The sequence below is a fragment of the Mytilus californianus genome, unplaced genomic scaffold (genome assembly GCF_021869535.1).
Source record: "Mytilus californianus isolate M0D057914Y unplaced genomic scaffold, xbMytCali1.0.p SCAF_4, whole genome shotgun sequence".
NCBI classification, from domain to species: Eukaryota; Metazoa; Mollusca; class Bivalvia; order Mytilida; family Mytilidae; genus Mytilus; species Mytilus californianus.
In genome coordinates this window covers 2,751,810-2,772,845 of record NW_026262690.1, presented here as the reverse complement: position 1 = coordinate 2,772,845, position 21,036 = coordinate 2,751,810, and the positions used below count along the sequence as shown (strand labels likewise).

The 21,036-nt window shown below is 33.7% G+C and overlaps 1 protein-coding gene across 10 annotated transcripts in view; it reads right to left on the bottom strand.

Moving 5' to 3' along the window:
• The window catches only part of LOC127737290 (serine/threonine-protein kinase PAK 3-like), a 61,772-nt gene that overhangs the window by 8,026 nt on the left and 32,710 nt on the right, over positions 1-21,036 (bottom strand). For 4 of the 10 annotated variants that reach the window (XM_052247858.1, XM_052247861.1, XM_052247859.1 and 1 more), the window contains exons 4-14: positions 13,124-13,230; positions 12,038-12,203; positions 10,153-10,214; positions 9,184-9,300; positions 8,604-8,773; positions 6,514-6,712; positions 5,711-5,803; positions 4,205-4,304; positions 2,879-2,975; positions 2,470-2,569; positions 486-623 (exon numbers count right to left, since the gene is read on the bottom strand). In XM_052247858.1, the coding sequence (XP_052103818.1) occupies positions 486-623; positions 2,470-2,569; positions 2,879-2,975; positions 4,205-4,304; positions 5,711-5,803; positions 6,514-6,712; positions 8,604-8,773; positions 9,184-9,300; positions 10,153-10,214; positions 12,038-12,203; positions 13,124-13,230 (1,349 nt within the window). The other 6 variants (XM_052247862.1, XM_052247865.1, XM_052247867.1 and 3 more) reach the window with 6 other exon arrangements.

The following is a 21,036-nucleotide window of genomic DNA, read 5'->3' as shown; positions in this document are numbered from 1 at the left end:
ATCAACCGTATGAAGGAAGATTGTGGTTTCATACAGATAGTTACATTAAGTATTTTTAGAACTTCTACCAGATTAAATTTTCAGCTAGTTTTTACAGTTTGTTCTTACATTGTTCAGTTCCACCACCGGCCCAGGTTAGGGTAGGGTTGAGCATTCAAAAACATGGTTACAAGTAAGGAGTCTGTAGTTCAGTGGTTTTCCTTGGTTCCTGTCTGGCATATTTGTTTTTTTGTAAATTTTTTGTTATAAATTAGGACGTTAGTTTTCTCATTTAAATTGTTTCATATTTTTCCTGTCCAGGCCTTAAATAGCCGACTACGCAGCATGGGTTTTTCCCTGGCCTATAATTGCTTACATCCATTCATCTGAACTCTGGTGGAGAGTTGTCTCATCGGCAATCATACCAATCTCCTTTATTTTCATATTATGAGCAGTAATTAATATAGTCTGTTAGTGATGTGCATGGTTCTAGAAATCTTACAAACCTTTAAGAGATCAGAGGCACAACAACGTTTGTCTACATCCACCTCAAGACATTTATCTAGGAAGTCTTGGAACACAGGAGATAGTTTATGTTTTTCTTTTATGTCTGGTTTACCATTAGTGGCAATTAAATATAAAGCCTAAAATACAAAACATGCTAATTATCTCAACACCTAAAATACAAAATAAGCTAATTATCTCAACACCTAAAATACAAAATACGCTAATTATCTCAACACCTAAAATACAAAAAACGCTAATTATCTCAACACCTAAAATACAAAACAGGCTAATTATCTCAACACCTAAAATACAAAACAGGCTAATTATCTCAACACCTAAAATACAAAACATGCTACTTATCTCAACACCTAAAATACAAAACATGCTAATTATCTCAACACCTAAAATACAAAATACGCTAATTATCTCAACACCTAAAATACAAAATACGCTAATTATCTCAACACCTAAAATACAAAATACGCTAATTATCTCAACACCTAAAATACAAAATACGCTAATTATCTCAACACCTAAAATACAAAATATGCTCATTATCTCAACACCTAAAATACAAAATACGCTAATTATCTCAACGCCTAAAATACAAAACATGCTAATTATCTCAACACCTAAAATACAAAATATGCTAATTATCTCAACACCTAAAATACAAAATATGCTAATTATCTCAACACCTAAAATACAAAACATGCTAATTATCTCAACACCTAAAACACAAAATATGCTAATTATCTCAACACCTAAAATACAAAATATGCTAATTATCTTAAGCATATACATATATATTTATAGTATGTATTTTGTGTAACACAAAACATGCAAATTATCTTATACATATATATTTATAGTATGTATTTTGTGTAACACAAAACATGTAAATTATCTTATACTTATATATTTATAGTATGTATTTTGTGTAACACAAAACATGTAAATTATCTTATACATATATATTTATAGGATGTATTTTGTGTAACACAAAACATGTAAATTATCTTATACATATATATTTATAGTATGTATTTTGTGTAAAATTTGTAACAGAAATAAAGAAGGACTTGCATGTGATGTTGTGCAAAGCATATCCTAACATGTTTTTAGACATTGATAATAAAAATTTTAAAATATAATCAGACAGGAAGTGACCAAGGTGACTACCTGGCAGATCTAAAAATCACTTAATACCCCATACAACTCAAACTTATTAAGTTCTTAGTCAAATATCGAATTATTCCTTCAAAGTATCTTAATATAGTATATTATAAAATAGAAAGAAAGAGGTTAAAAGCCCTTTTATTTGTTGCATCATATATTTAAGTTAATGGATTATTTCCCTTAGTTCAAAATCATCAGAAACAACATCCCATTGAATTTTGATTTGAAATGCTGTTGAACAATCCTATACAAATATTTCTGAAAAGAAACCTTCAGATGTTTCTGATTATTATTCTGATCTGTAATTGTCAAACCAAAAATCATGCCTCAGGTAAACCAGAAAAGTTGAAAGAAATATTAGGCATAATTCAATTCACTTTTTAATATATACCCTAAATCTCCTTTTATCAAGAGGGCATTGAGCATCCAAGTCTAAATACCTTTGAGTATTTCAAGAAGAACATTTTCTGATTTATAGTCTTTTGATCAATTTATTTAAAATGTTGGCACAAGCAGCAGCATTTAGTTGTCAGGTGAAACAAACAAAAAATGTAAATTTCCAATTGTCACACCTTACAGTGCAAACCCTGTATCAACATATAAAAATAAGAAGATGTGGTATAATTGCCAATCAGACAACTCTCCACAAGAGACCAAATGACAAAGAAATTAACAACTATAGGTCACCGTATGGCCATAATGTGGTAAATTTTTACATTTATTTGATGCATTTAAGGCAGTTCATTTTTCTAACTCTGTTAAATGCGTTTAGTTTATTTTATTATAATTCTTGTTACTACTTACTCTAAGAGGATTCTCATTTAAATAGGGAGGTTCCCCTTCAATCATTTCTATGGCCATGATCCCTAAACTCCATACATCTACTTTTGGACCATACTGTTTTCTATAAAAGAAATTAAAATAAGCACAGACTTAAAAGATTGTGTTTGATGAACAACTTAAATAAAATACTATTAATATCTTGATACTAGCAATGAATGTTGTTCATGTACAAAAACAATAGTTGGGGAATGTGTCCATGGGACACAGATGATGCTCCCACTTGCATATCATATAAAGTTATAAAGGGACATAACTGAAGAACGGTAAAAGTGACGCTACCCAAATTTGTTATAATTTGCTAGGGCGGGGGCATAAAAATCGTAAATATGTTCTGTTATCTAAGAGGTTTCAGACATTTACGATATCTTACCTTGTGACAACTTCAGGTGCCATCCAATAAGGTGTTCCTACCATAGTTGATCGTTTGTTTTGTTCAGGAGACAATTGAGCACAAAAACCGAAATCAGCTGTGAAAAGACAAAAATATTAATTAAGATTATTCTTTGAAGTATAATACAAGAGCGTCTATCTTGGATTACTATAATTGCTTTTTTTTTAGTCCACATGTCTTTTGCTAAATTGCTTATGAAACTAAAGAAGAAATTACTTTCAATATGTAATGTCGAGTCACTTGAGATGGAAAATTATCGCACAAATAGATCTAAGCAAAATTTAAGAAAATAGCTATATAAAAATTGTGAAGAGGCATATAATGTGTACTGAGGTTAAACTTCTTCTATACTTCGTAAATATATAAGAATACTATCTGAATGTATATGTTATTCTAAAGTAAGATCTATACCTCCTAATGGATTTATAGTAAGTATGATCTATACCACCTAAAGGATTTATAGTAAGTAATATCTATACCTCCTGATGGATTTATAGTAAATAAGATCTATACCACCTAATGGATTACAATGTATATCTATTTTCAAATTACAATCAAATATAATTAATAGTTCCAAATATTTTTTCTTTCATTTGTTACAAACTAATATAGATTTGTAACTTATCTATAAAATGTCAACAACTTTTATCTACACAATGTAATGTAATGAAATATATACCTTAATAAAAAAAATATAGATATATATATGTAGCATTCAGAAAATTAGTTTATACAAAATAACATATAAACCTGCCACAAAATTTACCAAAGAATGTCTTTTAAAAAATGAGTTATCTCCCTTTGTACAGATTATATGGTTTAACATAGTACTCTAACATTAGTTATGGAGTTTTTTTATGGACCATAACTCTGGTCTAAATCATCAGACCGGAACATAATTTGAACTTGATCTATAACTTGTCATGATAAAACTATATACCAAATATCAAATCAATATCTTCAAGAACGAAGAACGAAGAAAAAAAGTGTGGAAAGCTGAGTTGCCGGACTGACGGATGGACAGACGGATGGACAGACAGACGGACAGAGTGCAATCCTAAAGTACCCTTCGACTTCGTCGGTAGGGGACTAATAAGTAATATCTATACCTCCTGATGGATTTATAGAAAGTAATATCTATACCTCCTAATGGATTTATAATAAGTAATATCTATACCTCCTAATGGATTTACAGCAAGTAATATCTATACGTCCTAATGGATTTATAATAAGTAATATCTATACCTCCTAATGGATTTATAGTAAGTAATATCTATACTTCCTAATGGATTTATAATAACTTACTTAATTTGACACTACCATCCATTCCTAAAAGTATATTATCACTTTTTATATCTCTGTGGATCACCTGGTTCTCATGGAGAAATTCTAATGCATGTAAACACTGAAAAAGTCATTAAAGTCATTTATTCATACAGAGAAATTCTAATGCATGTAAACACTGAAAAAGTCATAAAAGTCATTCATTCATACAGAGAAATTCTAATGCATGTAAACACTGAAAAAGTCATTTTGAGGCATTCATTTTTACAGGTGATCGATATTTTTTAAAAATTGCCATATAAGCGGGAGGTTTAGCTAGCCATTAAACCAGGTTCAACCCACCATTTTTTCTTAAAATGTCCTGTACCAAGTCAGAAATATTGCAGTTGTTATCAAATAGTCTGTTTCTATGTATGTTGGTGTTTGGTTTTGTTGCAGTTCAGTATTTCTGTTGTTCTGTTGTTTTCCTCTTATAGTTGATGTGTTTCCCTTGGTTTTAGTTTGTAACCCAGATTTGTTTTTGCTTAATTGATTTATGACTTTTGAACAGCGGTATAATACTGTTGCTTTTATTTATAAACGTTAAGGGTATAGGTATTGGTTACTTAAAATACCATTCTGTCTAGTATCTACACATGCAATATACTGTGGATACACTATATTTCGTGGTGTACCAATATTTGTAGATTTGCTAGGTACAGGTAAACCACATAATCAAATAATCAACTGTAAAGTATAAATTTTCTATAGGCTTGTATGTAGACTTTTGCAAAACCAAAAATCCAATATCCATGAAAATAGAATTGTTCCTTAATCCACGAAAATTGGTACCATAAAAAATAAATGAATCCACAGTATTCTATTTTATATGTCAAACAAGTAGCTGCCTGATATATTGTAAAAACATTTGTCTATTGTAGGAGACGTAATATTGCAAAATCTGATGGTTTAAAGTTTAATAATTAAAAATTAATTCTTTTTTCTGTTGTTTGGTGGAGGGGAAGGCTGAGTGCATCTTTTCCTTCAGAAAAAAAAACTTAAACTTTTGATGTTTTGAATTCATGCAAAAATAATCTTCCCTCAAATCCACTGTCTCTTATCTTATTCCACCTCTTATTTTCCTGATTACTGTTATTAAATCTATATACCGGTATGCAGTTTTTTAATGACTTTCTGTTTCACTATGTTCAATTAATTACTAATATTTTCCCCTTGATTTCTCTTCTTCATTTCATACTTTTGACAGATCTCTATATGAACGCGAGATCAAAGTAACCTTAGATAGGGTGATATCTAATTCCTCTCTTATAACAACATGCAGCTGACTTTCATTAATTCATAGCTATCACATAAAGACCCTACAGATAAAGAGCCCCCCCCCCCCAACCATCCTCTTTTTTTAGATAGGGTGATATATAATTCCTCTCTTATAACAACATGTAGCTGACTATCATTAATACATAGCTATCACATAAAGACCCTCAAGATAAAAGCCCCCAGCCATCCTCTCCAAACACTTTATCTTACCTCTCTTATGACAGCTGCTATCTGACCTTCATCCATACAAGTTTCTGTAACTACATCTGTTAAAGACCCACCAGCTAAATATTCCATAACTACCTATAATTAATAATCAAATATTTTCAATGAAATAATACAACTTGAAGATCAGAAGCATTTGATGTGTACATTCCTGGTTTCCGTAGATACTGTTTCTGAAGCATTAGAATTATTTAGATGTGTAAACCTGTGTGACAGATTACTGATTTATATCTTAAAGTTAGCAAGCAAATCATCTGTTCATTCAAATTTGACAAAAAATCATGTTTGTATGGAAAAAAAATGTTCTTCAGAAATTATATTAGGTTATGAACATTACTTAAACTTTTGATTCCTTGCTTTCTTTAATAGTATATTTTAATATATTTCGGATTTGGAATAGTTTGTGTATGAGTGACCACAGAATATTTGTCATCCTGTAAATAACAGTATTAGGCATTCTACCATACTAACAATATTTTTATCCTGTGTAGTTGTTATTTTCGTTCTTTATGCACACCTATTAGTCCTAATACATGGAAACTTTTGAATTGTATTTGAAATTCCCTTAACTATAAAACATTTCATTTACTTCTGTTTTCATTTGGTTCTGCATTACTCCAATGGAACAAAGATTAATTTAAAAAGATGGATATCATTAATTATATAAAAATGGTACCATTCAGTTTTATCCTTGTCTTTTATGTATTCCCTATTGTAGATCATTTTTTCTATTATGTGTTTCTATACCTGATAAAACAAAAATCATGTCTATAAATAGAACTACTTACCCACAATTCCTCTCCCCCAACATTATTTAGTAAATAAGAATCCAGGTAATTAACAATATTAGGATTTTGATTTTCTCGCATCACTAGAATTTCATTAATTATAAGTTCCTTTTTGGGTTGTTGAGATAAGTTCATTGTCTTTATTGCAACTTCACGACCTGTGGCAACCTCCATAGCAATAAATACAGTTCCTGAAGCTCTGAAATATTAAGTAAAAGTTCCCGATATTGTACTAACTTCACTTACTAAAACTAGCAATAAATAAGTTCTTGTTAAAAGAAAAGATACCCTTGATATTATATTGTGATAAGTAATTAACATACAAATTTCATTGATAATCAGTCATTTCTATGACAACAGCATCTTCTTTCGTGTTGATATAGGGCTAATAAAATAGTCAAGTCCTAGTTTCCATTTGTATTTAAGAATTGAATGCTTCTTTTTATAATTTTATTGGAGTTAAAAAGCATTGTCCAAAGCACATTTTGTTTGAAGCTAGGAAGCGTTTCATATCCAAAATGTGCACTCGATGCAAAGCTTTTACAACCCTATAAAATTATAAAAAGAAGCATTCACATCTTATAATTTAATTTTTATGATACAACCATGAAATTAAGAGTTATATCAAGCTTTTGGTTTGTTTTTCAATGCATTATTTTAACATTGTCATGGATAGGATGTGCAGTCATAGCTGTTGTATTCTATACGGAAATAAAATATGATATCAAAGTGCATCACGATTGGTGTCAGCCAATCAAAATTACCGATTTGTATGAAGATGATGATGAATGTCTGCTTAACGTCCAGTGGCAAACTAATATGCATATTCAGGACATATTCAAACCCTCGACCTCCAGCACTCAAGGCGAACACGCTACCACGAGACCAACCGAGGCAGTATGAAAGGAGTATGAGTAATTTCATTGTTTGTATTAAAAATTCGTAAGGGTTCGGCGGAACCCAGTGTCTCGCCTACTTTTCTGTCAATCACAGGCTCAACAAAAATGAGGTAGTAAATCAATAAAAATATTCCTCTTGATACTATCTTCTGATTGTAAGAAGCTTCTGTCCAAGTTTGGTAAAAATCCAGGAGAGTTTATGAATCTAATAAATGTTTAAAAACTTTAACTGCAGACTGAATGTAATGTTAACTGGAAGAAAACAAAACTTCCTTCTAGATACTAGCATTTGATCATAAACAAGCTTCTGTCCAAGTTTGGTTCAAATCCAAAATAGTATAAGAAAGTTATTAAAATTTTAAAAACTTTAACCACCGAGTGAATATGTTGTTTCCTGGCAGAAAATCTAAGTCCATTTAAAAGTAAAATACGGAAAAAATGGATTTATTTTTTTACAAAATTTCCTTCTAGATACTAGCTTTTGATCATAAGCAAGCTTCTGTCCAAGTTTGGTACAAATCCAAAATAGTATAAGAAAGTTATTAAAATTTTAAAAACTTTAACCACAGAGTAAATATGTTGTTTCCTGGCAGAAAATCTAAGTCCATTTAAAAGTAAAATAAGGAAAAAATGGATTTATTTTTTTACAAAATTTACTTCTAGATACTATCTTAGGATCATAAACAAGCTTCTGTCCAAGTTTGGTACAAACCCAGGATAGTTTAAGAAAGTTATTAAAATTTTAAAAACTTTAACCACAGAGTGAATGTAATATTTCCCGGCAGAAAAACTAAGTCCATTTATAAGTAAAATATGGAAAAAATGGAATTTTATTTTTACAAAATTTACTTCTGGATACTATCTTATGATCATAAACAAGCTTCTGTCCAAGTTTGGTAGAAATCCAGGATAGTTTAAGAAAGTTATTAAAATTTCAAAAACTTTAACCACAGAGTGAATATTTGTGGACGCCAACGACTACAACGCCGACGGAATGTAGGATCGCTATGTCTCGCTTTTTCGACTAAAGTCGAAGGCTCGGCAAAAAGAAAACAACATCATGATTATATATAAGTTGAATTTCTATCATTGAGGACGTTGTTAGCCATCCCAACATTTTGGTGTACGCTTTTGAAACTATTACCTGGAATGCATTAGATTCTGAAATGGGGAATTACGATGTGATCTTACCCTTGGCCAATTTTTTCCATTTTAGTATATTTCCTATTGGGGTCTCCGATTGTCACTATGGTTCGTAATTTTTCTATTATTTCTTCATCTGTCATTTTCTTTTTCTTTGGTTTATCATTTTTTGAGATTGCTCCATTTGTTTTCTCTTCCATCTCCACAGGTTTTGTATACTACAAGAAAAACATTGATAAGATCAAAATTACAATGTGGTGTTTTCAACAGATATATGATGTTCAGTAGGCATAATTAGCGAAAAATACATGTTGTGACAGTAAAATTTCCTGATATGCTAGACAAAGAAAATTCCTTCTCAGAACTGGTATTTTCATATTGACTAAATTTAGTTTTAACATGATTAAGTTTTATCAGAATATTGTAGCTTACAAAACAGGTATTTTCTCTTTTGAATTGTTTTACATTTTTCCTTTCTGGGCCTCTTGTAGCTTGCTATGCAGTATGGGTTTTCCTTATTGTTGAATGCTATAGTTGCTAATTTCTATGTCATATGTTCTCCTGTGGAGAGTTGTCTCATTGAAATTCATACCACATCCTCTTTTTTTTATACATATTCCAAACTTACAATAGATTTAGTTTTATCAGGTCGTGTTGCTATAGGTGGTGGTGCCTCATCATCATCCTCGTCCTCTGGAGTAGAGGCCCCTGTTGAATTTTCTGGCTTTGCTGTTGGTGCTGGTTGCTGAAAAACAAAATTATTGTTGAAGCATTTTACTGCAAACATTTTACCAATAACAATGGTGAAACTTTAAACACTTAAGCTTATATCTAGGACATTTTACCAATAACAATGGTGAAACTTTTACTACTTATATCTAGGACATTTTACCAATAACAATGGTGAAACTTTTACTACTTATATCTAGGACATTTTACCAATAACAATGGTGAAACTTTTACTACTTATATCTAGGACATTTTACCGATGACAATGGTGAAACTTTTAATACTTATATCTAGGACATTCAGTTTATTCAAGGAAGTACATGAAATAAGAACAAACACAATGATTTATACTCTCTCAAAACTTTGATTTAAAGGATAAATTCAGAATTTAGGACTTATTTTCTATTAAACAGTCCAGTCCATCACCCGTGAGACACAAGATTGACACTGGTGCTTAAATCTGTAAATTGTGGGATGAAAAATAATTCTCAAGATAGCAATAGCAATAAAACACTGTCTTTTGTTAGATAACTAATTCAAAGTATATCTATGGATTGTCTTTCCTAATACAACCACCAATTTTATCTAATGCTATCATGAGAATTTACAGTGGTAGACTAGTTTTTTGTCAAGTCAAACTTTTAATGTGACTAATTTGAATTTACAGTGGTGGTTAGACAGTCAACCTATACTTGAGAGACTAATGACAATTTACAATGGTAATAATTTTTTGTCAGTTAATCTGTGCTCAAGTGAATAACTAGAAGTTGCAGTGGTAACAAAATTGTCTATCAGTCAAATTGTGCTAATGTGACTAACCAGAATTTACAGTTGTAACCTTATTGTTGGTCAAACTAAAGTGAATTACCTGTGAGATAATAACATTTGTGTTAAATTTGTCTGATAGTGTTGGACCTCTTGATTCTGCACCTAAAATTATAAAAAAAATATTGTGAACAGTAGGTTCTTATTAAATATTACTTTGCAAAGTAATTTTTTTTGAATTTTATTTTACAGCAACATTTAGTTTACTAAAAATGAACTTAAGAAACGGTTCTTTCAGCAGCACATGATATTCCAATCAGAGGGAGTGGACATTGTAGGTAAATGTAATATATGTCATTCAATGAACAAAACAGTGTCAATGTCAAAATATTCATAAAGATTTGTGAAAGTATACCCGAGTTTAATATAAATTGCTTCTGTTTTTAAACATATTTATAGCAATGGAATGACTGATCTGGTATCAGGTCTTTATAAAACTTAACATTGTGTAAAAATACAAAAGAATACAAATTAGATAAATCAACAGCAGTCATTGCAGTATACCATAATGCATCCATCTTTGGCAGACATATAAAAAGTGTACCTCTGTTGATGCATTTAAGCGATTTTTAAGGAAGTTTCCAATACTCTTATTAGGTGTAAGACAGTTCTGGATTCAGTTTTTCATGTCTTACTGTGGGAAACCCCAAAATCCTATACTGGAGGATAGAAATAGGGTACCCCATATGAAAATTAAGGATATAATTTTGCATAAAATAATGTTAACGATAAATATTTTACTCCATTTGATGCTAACGGTACATAAATAATGCAATTTGAATAAACTGCTTCGCTGAGCTCAGCTGGATATGCCCGCAGAGGTCCAACCCTGAACAGTTGGAGCAAAAATGGACACAATATTCAAGCTTGATACAGGTCTGTCAATTTGGATTGTAATTAAATATTTGACATATTATAGGTTTCTGAATAAACGTAGTCAAAGAACTTGAAATTGGTTATATGAATTGAATTTATATTCAATTAAAGATTTCTTGCTGTTATGCAATACACAGTGCTGTTGTGCAATACTTAGTAAATCTGTTGTCAGACTATAAACAATTAAAATTCAATTTCTTCTCAATGTCATATTTGAAATTTATGAAAATCAATAGGGAGATTACATCAATAGCTATAAATAATTCACCAAAGTTTCATGAGAACTGCTGAAAGCATTTTTGAGTTATTGTCCAAAAACTGGAAAATCCCCCCCTTTTTTAATGAATAAAACCCCATAACTCAGAAACGTAAAATCTAAAATTTATAAAATTCTAAAGGGAGTTTACATCAACAGATATAAACAATTCACCAAAGTTTCATGAGAACTGCTGAAAGCATTTTTTAGTTATTGTCCGAAAACTGGAAAATCCCCTTTTTTTATGAATAAAATCCTGTAACTCGGAAACGTTAAATCTAAAATTTATAAAAATCCAAAAGGGAGCTCATGTCAATAGTTATAAACAATTCACCAAAATTTCTTGCAAGTTGGTGAAAGCATTCTTGAGTTATTGTCAGAAAACTGGAAAATCCCCCCTTTTATAATGAATAAAACCCCAAAACTCGGAAACGGTAAATCTGAAATTTATAAAAAACGAAAGGGAGCTCACGTCAATAGATATAAACAATTCACCAAAGTTTCATGCATATTGGTTAAAGCTTTTTTGAGTAAATGTCGGACATGTTGACAACGGATGGACGGACAGACAAACAGACAGACGGTCAATGGTATACCATAATACGTCCCGTAAACGGGCGTATAAAAATGACAATTACATTTCTAAGTTCATTTGAGGCTACCTGTATTGAAAAAAAAGTGTTTGACCTTTGATGACAAAGGTCATTCCTACCTTTATACTGAAATAGTAACTTACTAGGGGGTTTGATGTTAGATGGTAACTTACTAGGGGGTTTGATGTTAGATAGTAACTTACTAGGGGGTTTGATGTTGGTCATATATTTAGGTTTTTGTATATCTTTTTCTTTTGTGGATGTGTCATAATACTTCAGTACATCTAAAACGGCCTGAGGATTCTTCTTTTGTTCAGATTTAGAGATGTTTGATTGAGACAGTAGTTTAGCCCATGATTCTGGCATGCCCTGAAATATAGAATATTAAACTATACTCCTATATCTGCAGTAATTTGATTGAGACAGTAGGTTCTGTAATATGTCAAAACTTTCACTAAATTTGTTCTTAAATTATTGTTGAAGTATGATTCTACTTGTTGAAATTTATTAAAAGTTGTAGTTCACACTATCTTTTTTATAAAATTGAACAAGTCAAAACTTTCACTAAATATTATCTTAAATTATTGATGAAGTATGAATCTACATGCAGGAATTTATTAAAAGTTGTAGTTTACACATATCTTTTTATGATAACATCATTTAAAAAGCAAACAAATGTAAGAACTGTCGTTCTGATAACCTATAGTGAACTCTCTGTTATGAGCATCAAATCCAACATGGATGGTATATTCAAAGTCTGATAACCTACCGTGAACTCTCCAGTATGAGCATCAAATCCAACATGGATGGTATATTCAAAGTCTGATAACCTACCGTGAACTCTCCAGTATGAGCATCAAATCCAACATGGATGGTATATTCAAAGTCTGATAACCTACCGTGAACTCTCCAGTATGAGCATCAAATCCAACATGGATGGTATGTTCAAAGTCTGATTACCTACTGTGAACTCTCCAGTATGAGCATCAAATCCAACATGGATGGTATGTTCAAAGTCTGATTACCTACCGTGAACTCTCCAGTATGAGCATCAAATCCAACATGGATGGTATGTTCAAAGTCTGATTACCTACCGTGAACTCTCCAGTATGAGCATCAAATCCAACATGGATGGTATGTTCAAAGTCTGATTACCTACCATGAACTCTCCAGTATGAGCATCAAATCCAACATGGATGGTATGTTCAAAGTCTGATTACCTACCATGAACTCTCCAGTATGAGCATCAAATCCAACATGGATGGTATGTTCAAAGTCTGATTACCTACCGTGAACTCTCCAGTATGAGCATCAAATCCAACATGGATGGTATGTTCAAAGTTAGATGGGGATGATATGACTGGCTTCTCATTCTGAAGCCTCGTTATCTTAGTACCTGAAATATAAAACAACTATAAATAATATGAATTTAAATGACAGGCAGTACTCCAACATATGTGTACCAAATACTAAACATTAAATTGATTGATTGTTGGTTGCTTAACTCCAGTGGCAAATATTTCATGAACAATTAAATGAATCAAAGCATTATAGTGCTAGAAAAAGCATTTGCTGTATATCTTAAAAATGTAAAAATCTAGATCTTTTCGTTTAAACTGTTTCCATACGAAATACCGGGCACTATTTATTCTTTTAAAACAGCAAAATTTAATTGTAAAAAATAAAATTAAACGTGTTGGTAAACGTGTGCACTCTATTTTGACGATAAACAAAATGGCCATACACAATGGCAGTAAAAGCAAATGCTTTTAAAAATGAAACCAATTATCTATAGGTTCTACAAAGTGGGTCAAATAAGATAAAAGGCTGGAAATTAAGACTACCACTGGAAAACTAGTGCACCAACTGAATTCTCAAGGAATTGTTTCACCATCCTTATCAATCATAGAGCACGATACTCTGATAATATAGATGTTTGTCTTTATGTTTCTTAGAACTCCTGTAAGATGTGCACACAGATGCAGATGTTGAGAGTACTAGTTGAGACAAACTAAAACGGGCTTTCCCAGATTTGTCATTATATGTTTTTCACAACATATATTTTTTCCAAGAACAGTCAGTGATTAATAGTTTTGGTTTAATAGGATATGAATTTTGGAATTACACATTAGGTTTAAAATATTTCCTATTTCAATTTCACTGTATCTCTGAACTGCTGTAATCATGCGGAAATGTAATTCAAGCTACTGTCCATTAATTATGCTCCTGCTCAATGTTGTTGAGTATATTTTCCAGTAAATACAAACTAATCATATGTGTCTGACATTCTAGTTTAGTTTATAAACAAACTTTATAATACACATGCATCAGCAAGAAATATATTTAGAAAAGTCTTAAATATAAAAGGAAACAAAATCAATTATATTAAAAGAAAAGGAAATGAACAATTATAATGCATGATGGCGTTGTATACTGAAGTATGTTGCAGAAAAAAAAAATGACAACAAAAAAGAAAAAAGATCCAACATAGAGGAAGGGTAAAATATTTTTTTTTTTTAAAGAAAAAGAACTTTTTGTGTGTTTGAATGTACTATTGAACCGACCGTATGTAGCGGTGACCTGTAGTTGTTAATTTCTGTGTCATTTAAATCTTCAGAAAAAGCATCATTGCCAAAAAGTAAAGTTTCAATTTTTAAATTCCCTAGGAAGTTAAGACTAATTTTCAGCTGTTTACGTGCCGATGTATATATAGAACATTCAAGGAAATAAAGAATTGAATCTTCCATTACCCATCCATGGACACAACATGGATTGTTCACATCGATAGTATTAATCTTAAAGAATATTGAGTAATCTATAACCAACAGAATAATATTAGGGGGATGCAATGCGACTCTATTGGCCTTTCTAAATCAATCTATCTTTTGTTCCAAAGTCTGTTTGAGGAGGGAGAAATGTATTTGAGTTCAACTGTAATCTAGTAAAAGGTTGTCCATAATCAAATAGCATTTTAAAGAGTAAAATGTTATTCCCTTAAAACATGAAATGCCAAGTTAAATGTGTTAGAAATTACGCAATCATATTCCTGACTATATAAAACAAAACAAAACATTTTCAGACAAAGCAATACCCTTAGCTTGGCTTATAAAACAAATCTCTTTCAAAAGAATTAAAACAGGTAAATTCAAAACCAAATTTAATGCTCTACTTACATACAATATTAGGCAACATGAACCCTACCAAGAACCGGAAAGAACTTAGGTGACCTGGAAGGGTTAGCAGTTGTAGAACTACAGAATCAGTCAAATCAGACCCTTGTTTAATAATCCATCTGTTTAGTAGCTATAGGACCCCTGCTTATCCATCTGTTTAATAGGACCCCTATTTATCCATCTGTTTAATAGGACCCCTATTTATCCATCTGTTTAATAGGACCCCTATTTATCCATCTGTTTAATAGGACCCCTATTTATTCATCTGTTAAGTAGGACCCCTGTTTACCCATCTATTTAGTAGCTATAGGACCCCTATTTACCTATCTGTTTAGTAGGACCCCTGTTTACCTATCTTTTTAGTAGCTATAGGACCCCTGCTTAGCCATCTGTTTAATAGGACCCCTGTTTACCTATCTGTTTAGTAGCTATAGGACCCCTGCTTAGCCATCTGTTTAGTAGGACCCCTGTTTAACTATCTGTTTAGTAGCTATAGGACCCCTGCTTAGCCATCTGTTTAATAGGACCCCTGTTTACCCATCTGTTTAGTAGGACCCCTGTTTATCCATCTGTTTAGTAGGACCCCTGTTTACCCATCTATTTAGTAGGACCCCTGTTTATCCATCAGTTTAGTAGGACCCCTGTTTATCCATCTATTTAGTAGGACCCCTGTTTACCCATCAGTTTAGTAGCACCCCTGTTTATCCATCAGTTTAGTAGGACCCCTGTTTATCCATCTGTTTAGGAGGACCCCTGTTTACCCATCAGTTTAGTAGGACCCCTGTTTACCCATCTATTTAGTAGGACCCCTGTTTACCCATCTATTTAGTAGGACCCCTGTTTACCCATCTATTTAGTAGGACCCCTGTTTATCCATCTATTTAGTAGGACCCCTGATTACCCATCTATTTAGTAGGACCCCTGTTTACCCATCTATTTAGTAGGACCCCTGTTTACCCATCTATTTAGTAGGACCCCTGTTTACCCATCTATTTAGTAGGACCCCTGTTTATCCATCTATTTAGTAGGACCCCTGTTTACCCATCTGTTTAATAGGACCCCTGTTTACCATCTGTTTAGTAGGACCCCTGTTTATCCATCTGTTTAGTAGGACCCCTGTGTATCCATCAGTTTAGTAGGACCCCTGTGTATCCATCAGTTTAGTAGGACCCCTGTTTATCCATCTATTTAGTAGGACCCCTGTTTACCCATCTGTTTAGTAGGACCCCTGTTTACCCATCTGTTTAATAGGACCCCTGTTTACCATCTGTTTAGTAGGACCCCTGTTTATCCATCTGTTTAGTAGGACCCCTGTGTATCCATCAGTTTAGTAGGACCCCTATTTACCCATCTGTTTAGGAGGACCCCTGTTTACCCATCTATTTAGTAGGATCCCTGTTTACCCATCTATTTAGTAGGACCCCTATTTATCCATCTGTTTAGTAGGACCCTTGTTTATCCATCTGTTTAGTAGGACCCCTGTTTACCCATCTGTTTAGTAGGACCCCTGTTTATCCATCTATTTAGTAGGACCCCTGTTTATCCATCTATTTAGTAGGACCCCTGTTTACCCATCTGTTTAGTAGGACCCCTATTTATCCATCTGTTTAGTAGGACCCTTGTTTATCCATCTGTTTAATAGCACCCTGTTTATCCATCTGTTTAGTAGGACCCCTATTTACCCATCTGTTTAGGAGGACCCCTGTTTACCCATCTATTTAGTAGGATCCCTGTTTACCCATCTATTTAGTAGGACCCCTGTTTATCCATCAGTTTAGTAGGACCCCTGTTTATCCATCTGTTTAGGAGGACCCCTGTTTACCCATCTGTTTAGTAGGACCCTTGTTTATCCATCTGTTTAGTAGGACCCCTGTTTATCCATCTGTTTAGTAGGACCCCTGTTTATCCATCTGTTTAGTAGGACCCCTGTTTATCCATCTGTTTAGTAGGACCCTTGTTTATCCATCTGTTTAGTAGGACCCCTGTTTATCCATCTGTTTAGTAGGACCCTTGTTTATCCATCTGTTTAGTAGGACCCCTGTTTATCTATCATTTTAATAGGACCCCTATTTATCAATCTGTTTAGTAGGACCCCTATTTATCAATCGGTTTAGTAGCACCCCTGCTTATCCATCAGTTTAGTAGGACCCTTGTTTATCCATCTATTTAGTAGGACCCCTATTTATCCATCGGTTTAGTAGGACCCCTGTTTACCCATCTATTTAGTAGGACCCCTGTTTATCCATTTTTCAGTAGGACCCCTGTTTACCCATCTATTTAGTAGGACCCCTATTTATCAATCGGTTTAGTAGCACCCCTGTTTATCCATCTGTTTAGTAGGACTCCTGTTTACCCATCTATTTAGTAGGACCCCTGTTTATCCATCAGTTTAATAGGACCCCTATTTACCCATCGGTTAAGTAGCTATAGAACCCCTGCTTATCCATCTGTTTAGTAGGACCCCTGTTTACCCATCTATTTAGTAGGACCCCTGTTTACCCATCTATTTAGTAGGACCCCTGTTTATCCATCTATTTAGTAGGACCCCTGTTTACCCATCTATTTAGTAGGACCCCTGTTTACCCATCTATTTAGTAGGACCCCTATTTATCAATCGGTTTAGTAGCACCCCTGTTTATCCATCTGTTTAGTAGGACCCCTGTTTACCCATCTATTTAGTAGGACCCCTATTTATCAATCGGTTTAGTAGCACCCCTGTTTATCCATCTGTTTAGTAGGACCCCTGTTTACCCATCTGTTTAGTAGGACCCCTATTTACCCATCTGTTTAATAGGACCCCTGTTTATCCATCTGTTTAGTAGGACCCCTGTTTACCCATCTGTTTAGTAGGACCCCTGTTTCTCCATCTGTTTAGTAGGACCCCTGTTTACCCATCTGTTTAGTAGGACCCCTGTTTATCCATCTGTTTAGTAGGATCCCTGTTTCCCCATCTCTTTAGTAGGACCCCTGTTTACCCATCTGTTTAGTAGGACCCCTGTTTACCCATCTGTTTAGTAGGACCCCTGTTTACCCATCTGTTTAATAGGACCCCTGTTTATCCATCTGTTTAGTAGCACCACTATTTATCCATCTGTTTAGTAGCACCCCTGTTTACCCATCTGTTTAGTAGTACCCCTGTTTACCCATCTATTTAGTAGGACCCCTGTTTATCCATCTGTTTAGTAGGACCCCTGTTTATCCATCGGTTTAGTAGGACCCCTGTTTATCCATCAGTTTAGTAGGACCCCTATTTATCCATCGGTTTAGTAGGACCCCTGTTTATCCATCTGTTTAGTAGGACCCCTGTTTATCCATCTGTTTAATAGGATCCCTGTTTATCCATCTGTTTAGGAGGACCCCTGTTTATCCATCTGTTTAGTAGCACCCCTGTTTATCCATCTATTTAGTAGCACCCCTGTTTACCCATCTGTTTAGTAGGACCCTTGTTTACCCATCAGTTTAGTAGGACCCCTGTTTACCCATCTATTTAGTTGGATCCCTGTTTATCCATCTGTTTAGTAGGATCCCTGTTTACCCATCTGTTTAGTAGGACCCCTATTTACCCATCTGTTTAATAGGACCCCTGTTTATCCATCTGTTTAGTAGGACCCCTGTTTACCCATCTGTTTAGTAGGACCCCTGTTTCTCCATCTGTTTAGTAGGACCCCTGTTTACCCATCTGTTTAGTAGGACCCCTGTTTATCCATCTGTTTAGTAGGATCCCTGTTTCCCCATCTCTTTAGTAGGACCCCTGTTTACCCATCTGTTTAGTAGGACCCCTGTTTACCCATCTGTTTAGTAGGACCCCTGTTTACCCATCTGTTTAATAGGACCCCTGTTTATCCATCTGTTTAGTAGCACCACTATTTATCCATCTGTTTAGTAGGACCCCTGTTTACCCATCTGTTTAGTAGTACCCCTGTTTACCCATCTATTTAGTAGGACCCCTGTTTATCCATCTGTTTAGTAGGACCCCTGTTTATCCATCGGTTTAGTAGGACCCCTGTTTATCCATCAGTTTAGTAGGACCCCTATTTATCTATCGGTTTAGTAGGACCCCTGTTTATCCATCTGTTTAGTAGGACCCCTGTTTATCCATCTGTTTAATAGGATCCCTGTTTACCCATCTGTTTAGTAGGACCCCTGTTTATCCATCTGTTTAGTAGCACCCCTGTTTATCCATCTATTTAGTAGCACCCCTGTTTACCCATCTGTTTAGTAGGACCCTTGTTTACCCATCAGTTTAGTAGGACCCCTGTTTACCCATCAGTTTAGTAGGACCCCTGTTTATCCATCTGTTTAGTAGGACCCTTGTTTATCCATCTGTTTAGTAGGACCCCTGTTTATCCATCTGTTTAGTAGGACCCTTGTTTATCCATCTGTTTAGTAGCACCCCTATTTATCCATCTGTTTAGTAGGACCCCTGTTTACCCATCTGTTTAGTAGGACCCCTGTTTACCCATCTGTTTAGTAGGACCCCTATTTATCCATCTGTTTAGTAGGACCCCTATTTATCCATCTGTTTAGTAGGACCCCTGTTTACCCATCTGTTTAGTAGGACCCCTGTTTACCCATCTGTTTAGTAGGACCCTTGTTTATCCATCTGTTTAGTAGCACCCCTATTTATCCATCTGTTTAGTAGGACCCCTGTTTACCCATCTGTTTAGTAGGACCCCTGTTTACCCATCTGTTTAGTAGGACCCCTATTTATCCATCTGTTTAGTAGGACCCCTATTTATCCATCTGTTTAGTAGGACCCTTGTTTATCCATCTGTTTAGTAGGACCCCTGTTTATCCATCTGTTTAGTAGGACCCCTGTTTACCCATCTGTTTAGTAGGACCCCTGTTTACCCATCTGTTTAGTAGGACCCCTATTTATCCATCTGTTTAGTAGGACCCCTATTTATCCATCTGTTTAGTAGGACCCCTGTTTACCCATCTGTTTAGAAGTTCCTCTGTTTATCCATCTGTTTAGTAGGACCCCTGTTTATCCATCTGTTTAGAAGTTCCTCTGTTTATCCATCTGTTTAGTAGGACCCCTGTTTACCCATCTGTTTAGAAGTTCCTCTGTTTATCCATCTGTTTAGTAGGACCCCTATTTATCCATCTGTTTAGAAGTTCCTCTGTTTATCCATCTGTTTAGTAGGACCCTTGTTTATCTAACGTAATAATTTATACTTTGTTTAACAGTTCTATCATTTAAAAGAAATTTCAAATGTCCAAATAATAAAATACAAAAGTTAAAAAACATAGAATTCACACAAACATTTTCAAACAAAAAATTTAAAAAACTTATGTCCAAGAATGAAACTGGTTAAATATATAACTTTGTACCTGTGACGCTAATTCTTCGAAGAGTATTGGATAAAAAATTCCCACCACTTGAACGCTGCTTCTTCATGATTTTAAATCACAACAACATCATACTCCTTTTGTCATCCTTTGATTAAGTTACTCAACGGAACAAATACACTTAAAACTTAAGTTACTCCATGTTTTTTATGTACTTTAACCACAACACAATTGTCAATTTCCCTAATAAGTCACAGGATGAGAAATTAAAGTTATATTCCCATGAATTTTATGAGTAAATCCCATCTGTTGGTCAGATTGAATTATTCTAAATTTTCATATCATTTCAGGGTAGCAATATGATTGTCTTTCTCTGAGGGTTCATTTAATTTAATTACTCCATTGTGCACATTCTGTTCTAAAGATGCAATGACTAATTCTAATCGAGGTTACCAATGGGGAATTGACCTTCTGTCACAAATCAATAATGTACAAAAAATGTCAAACAGGAAATTAAAAGGGAAAAAATGCTATTTATTATCAATATAATTTCAACAACAATGTTATCTTTTCCCTACACAATGACAAAAATATCTGCCAGTAAATCTTGTCCCCTTGGTAGCCTTTGATATCCTGTGTTAAGGAGAAGGGTTCATTAGTAGAAATTGTGTATAACAAGTACTTCCTTTCCTGGTCATGGGGTATTTATTTAGGGTAGTTTTGTACATATGTATGTC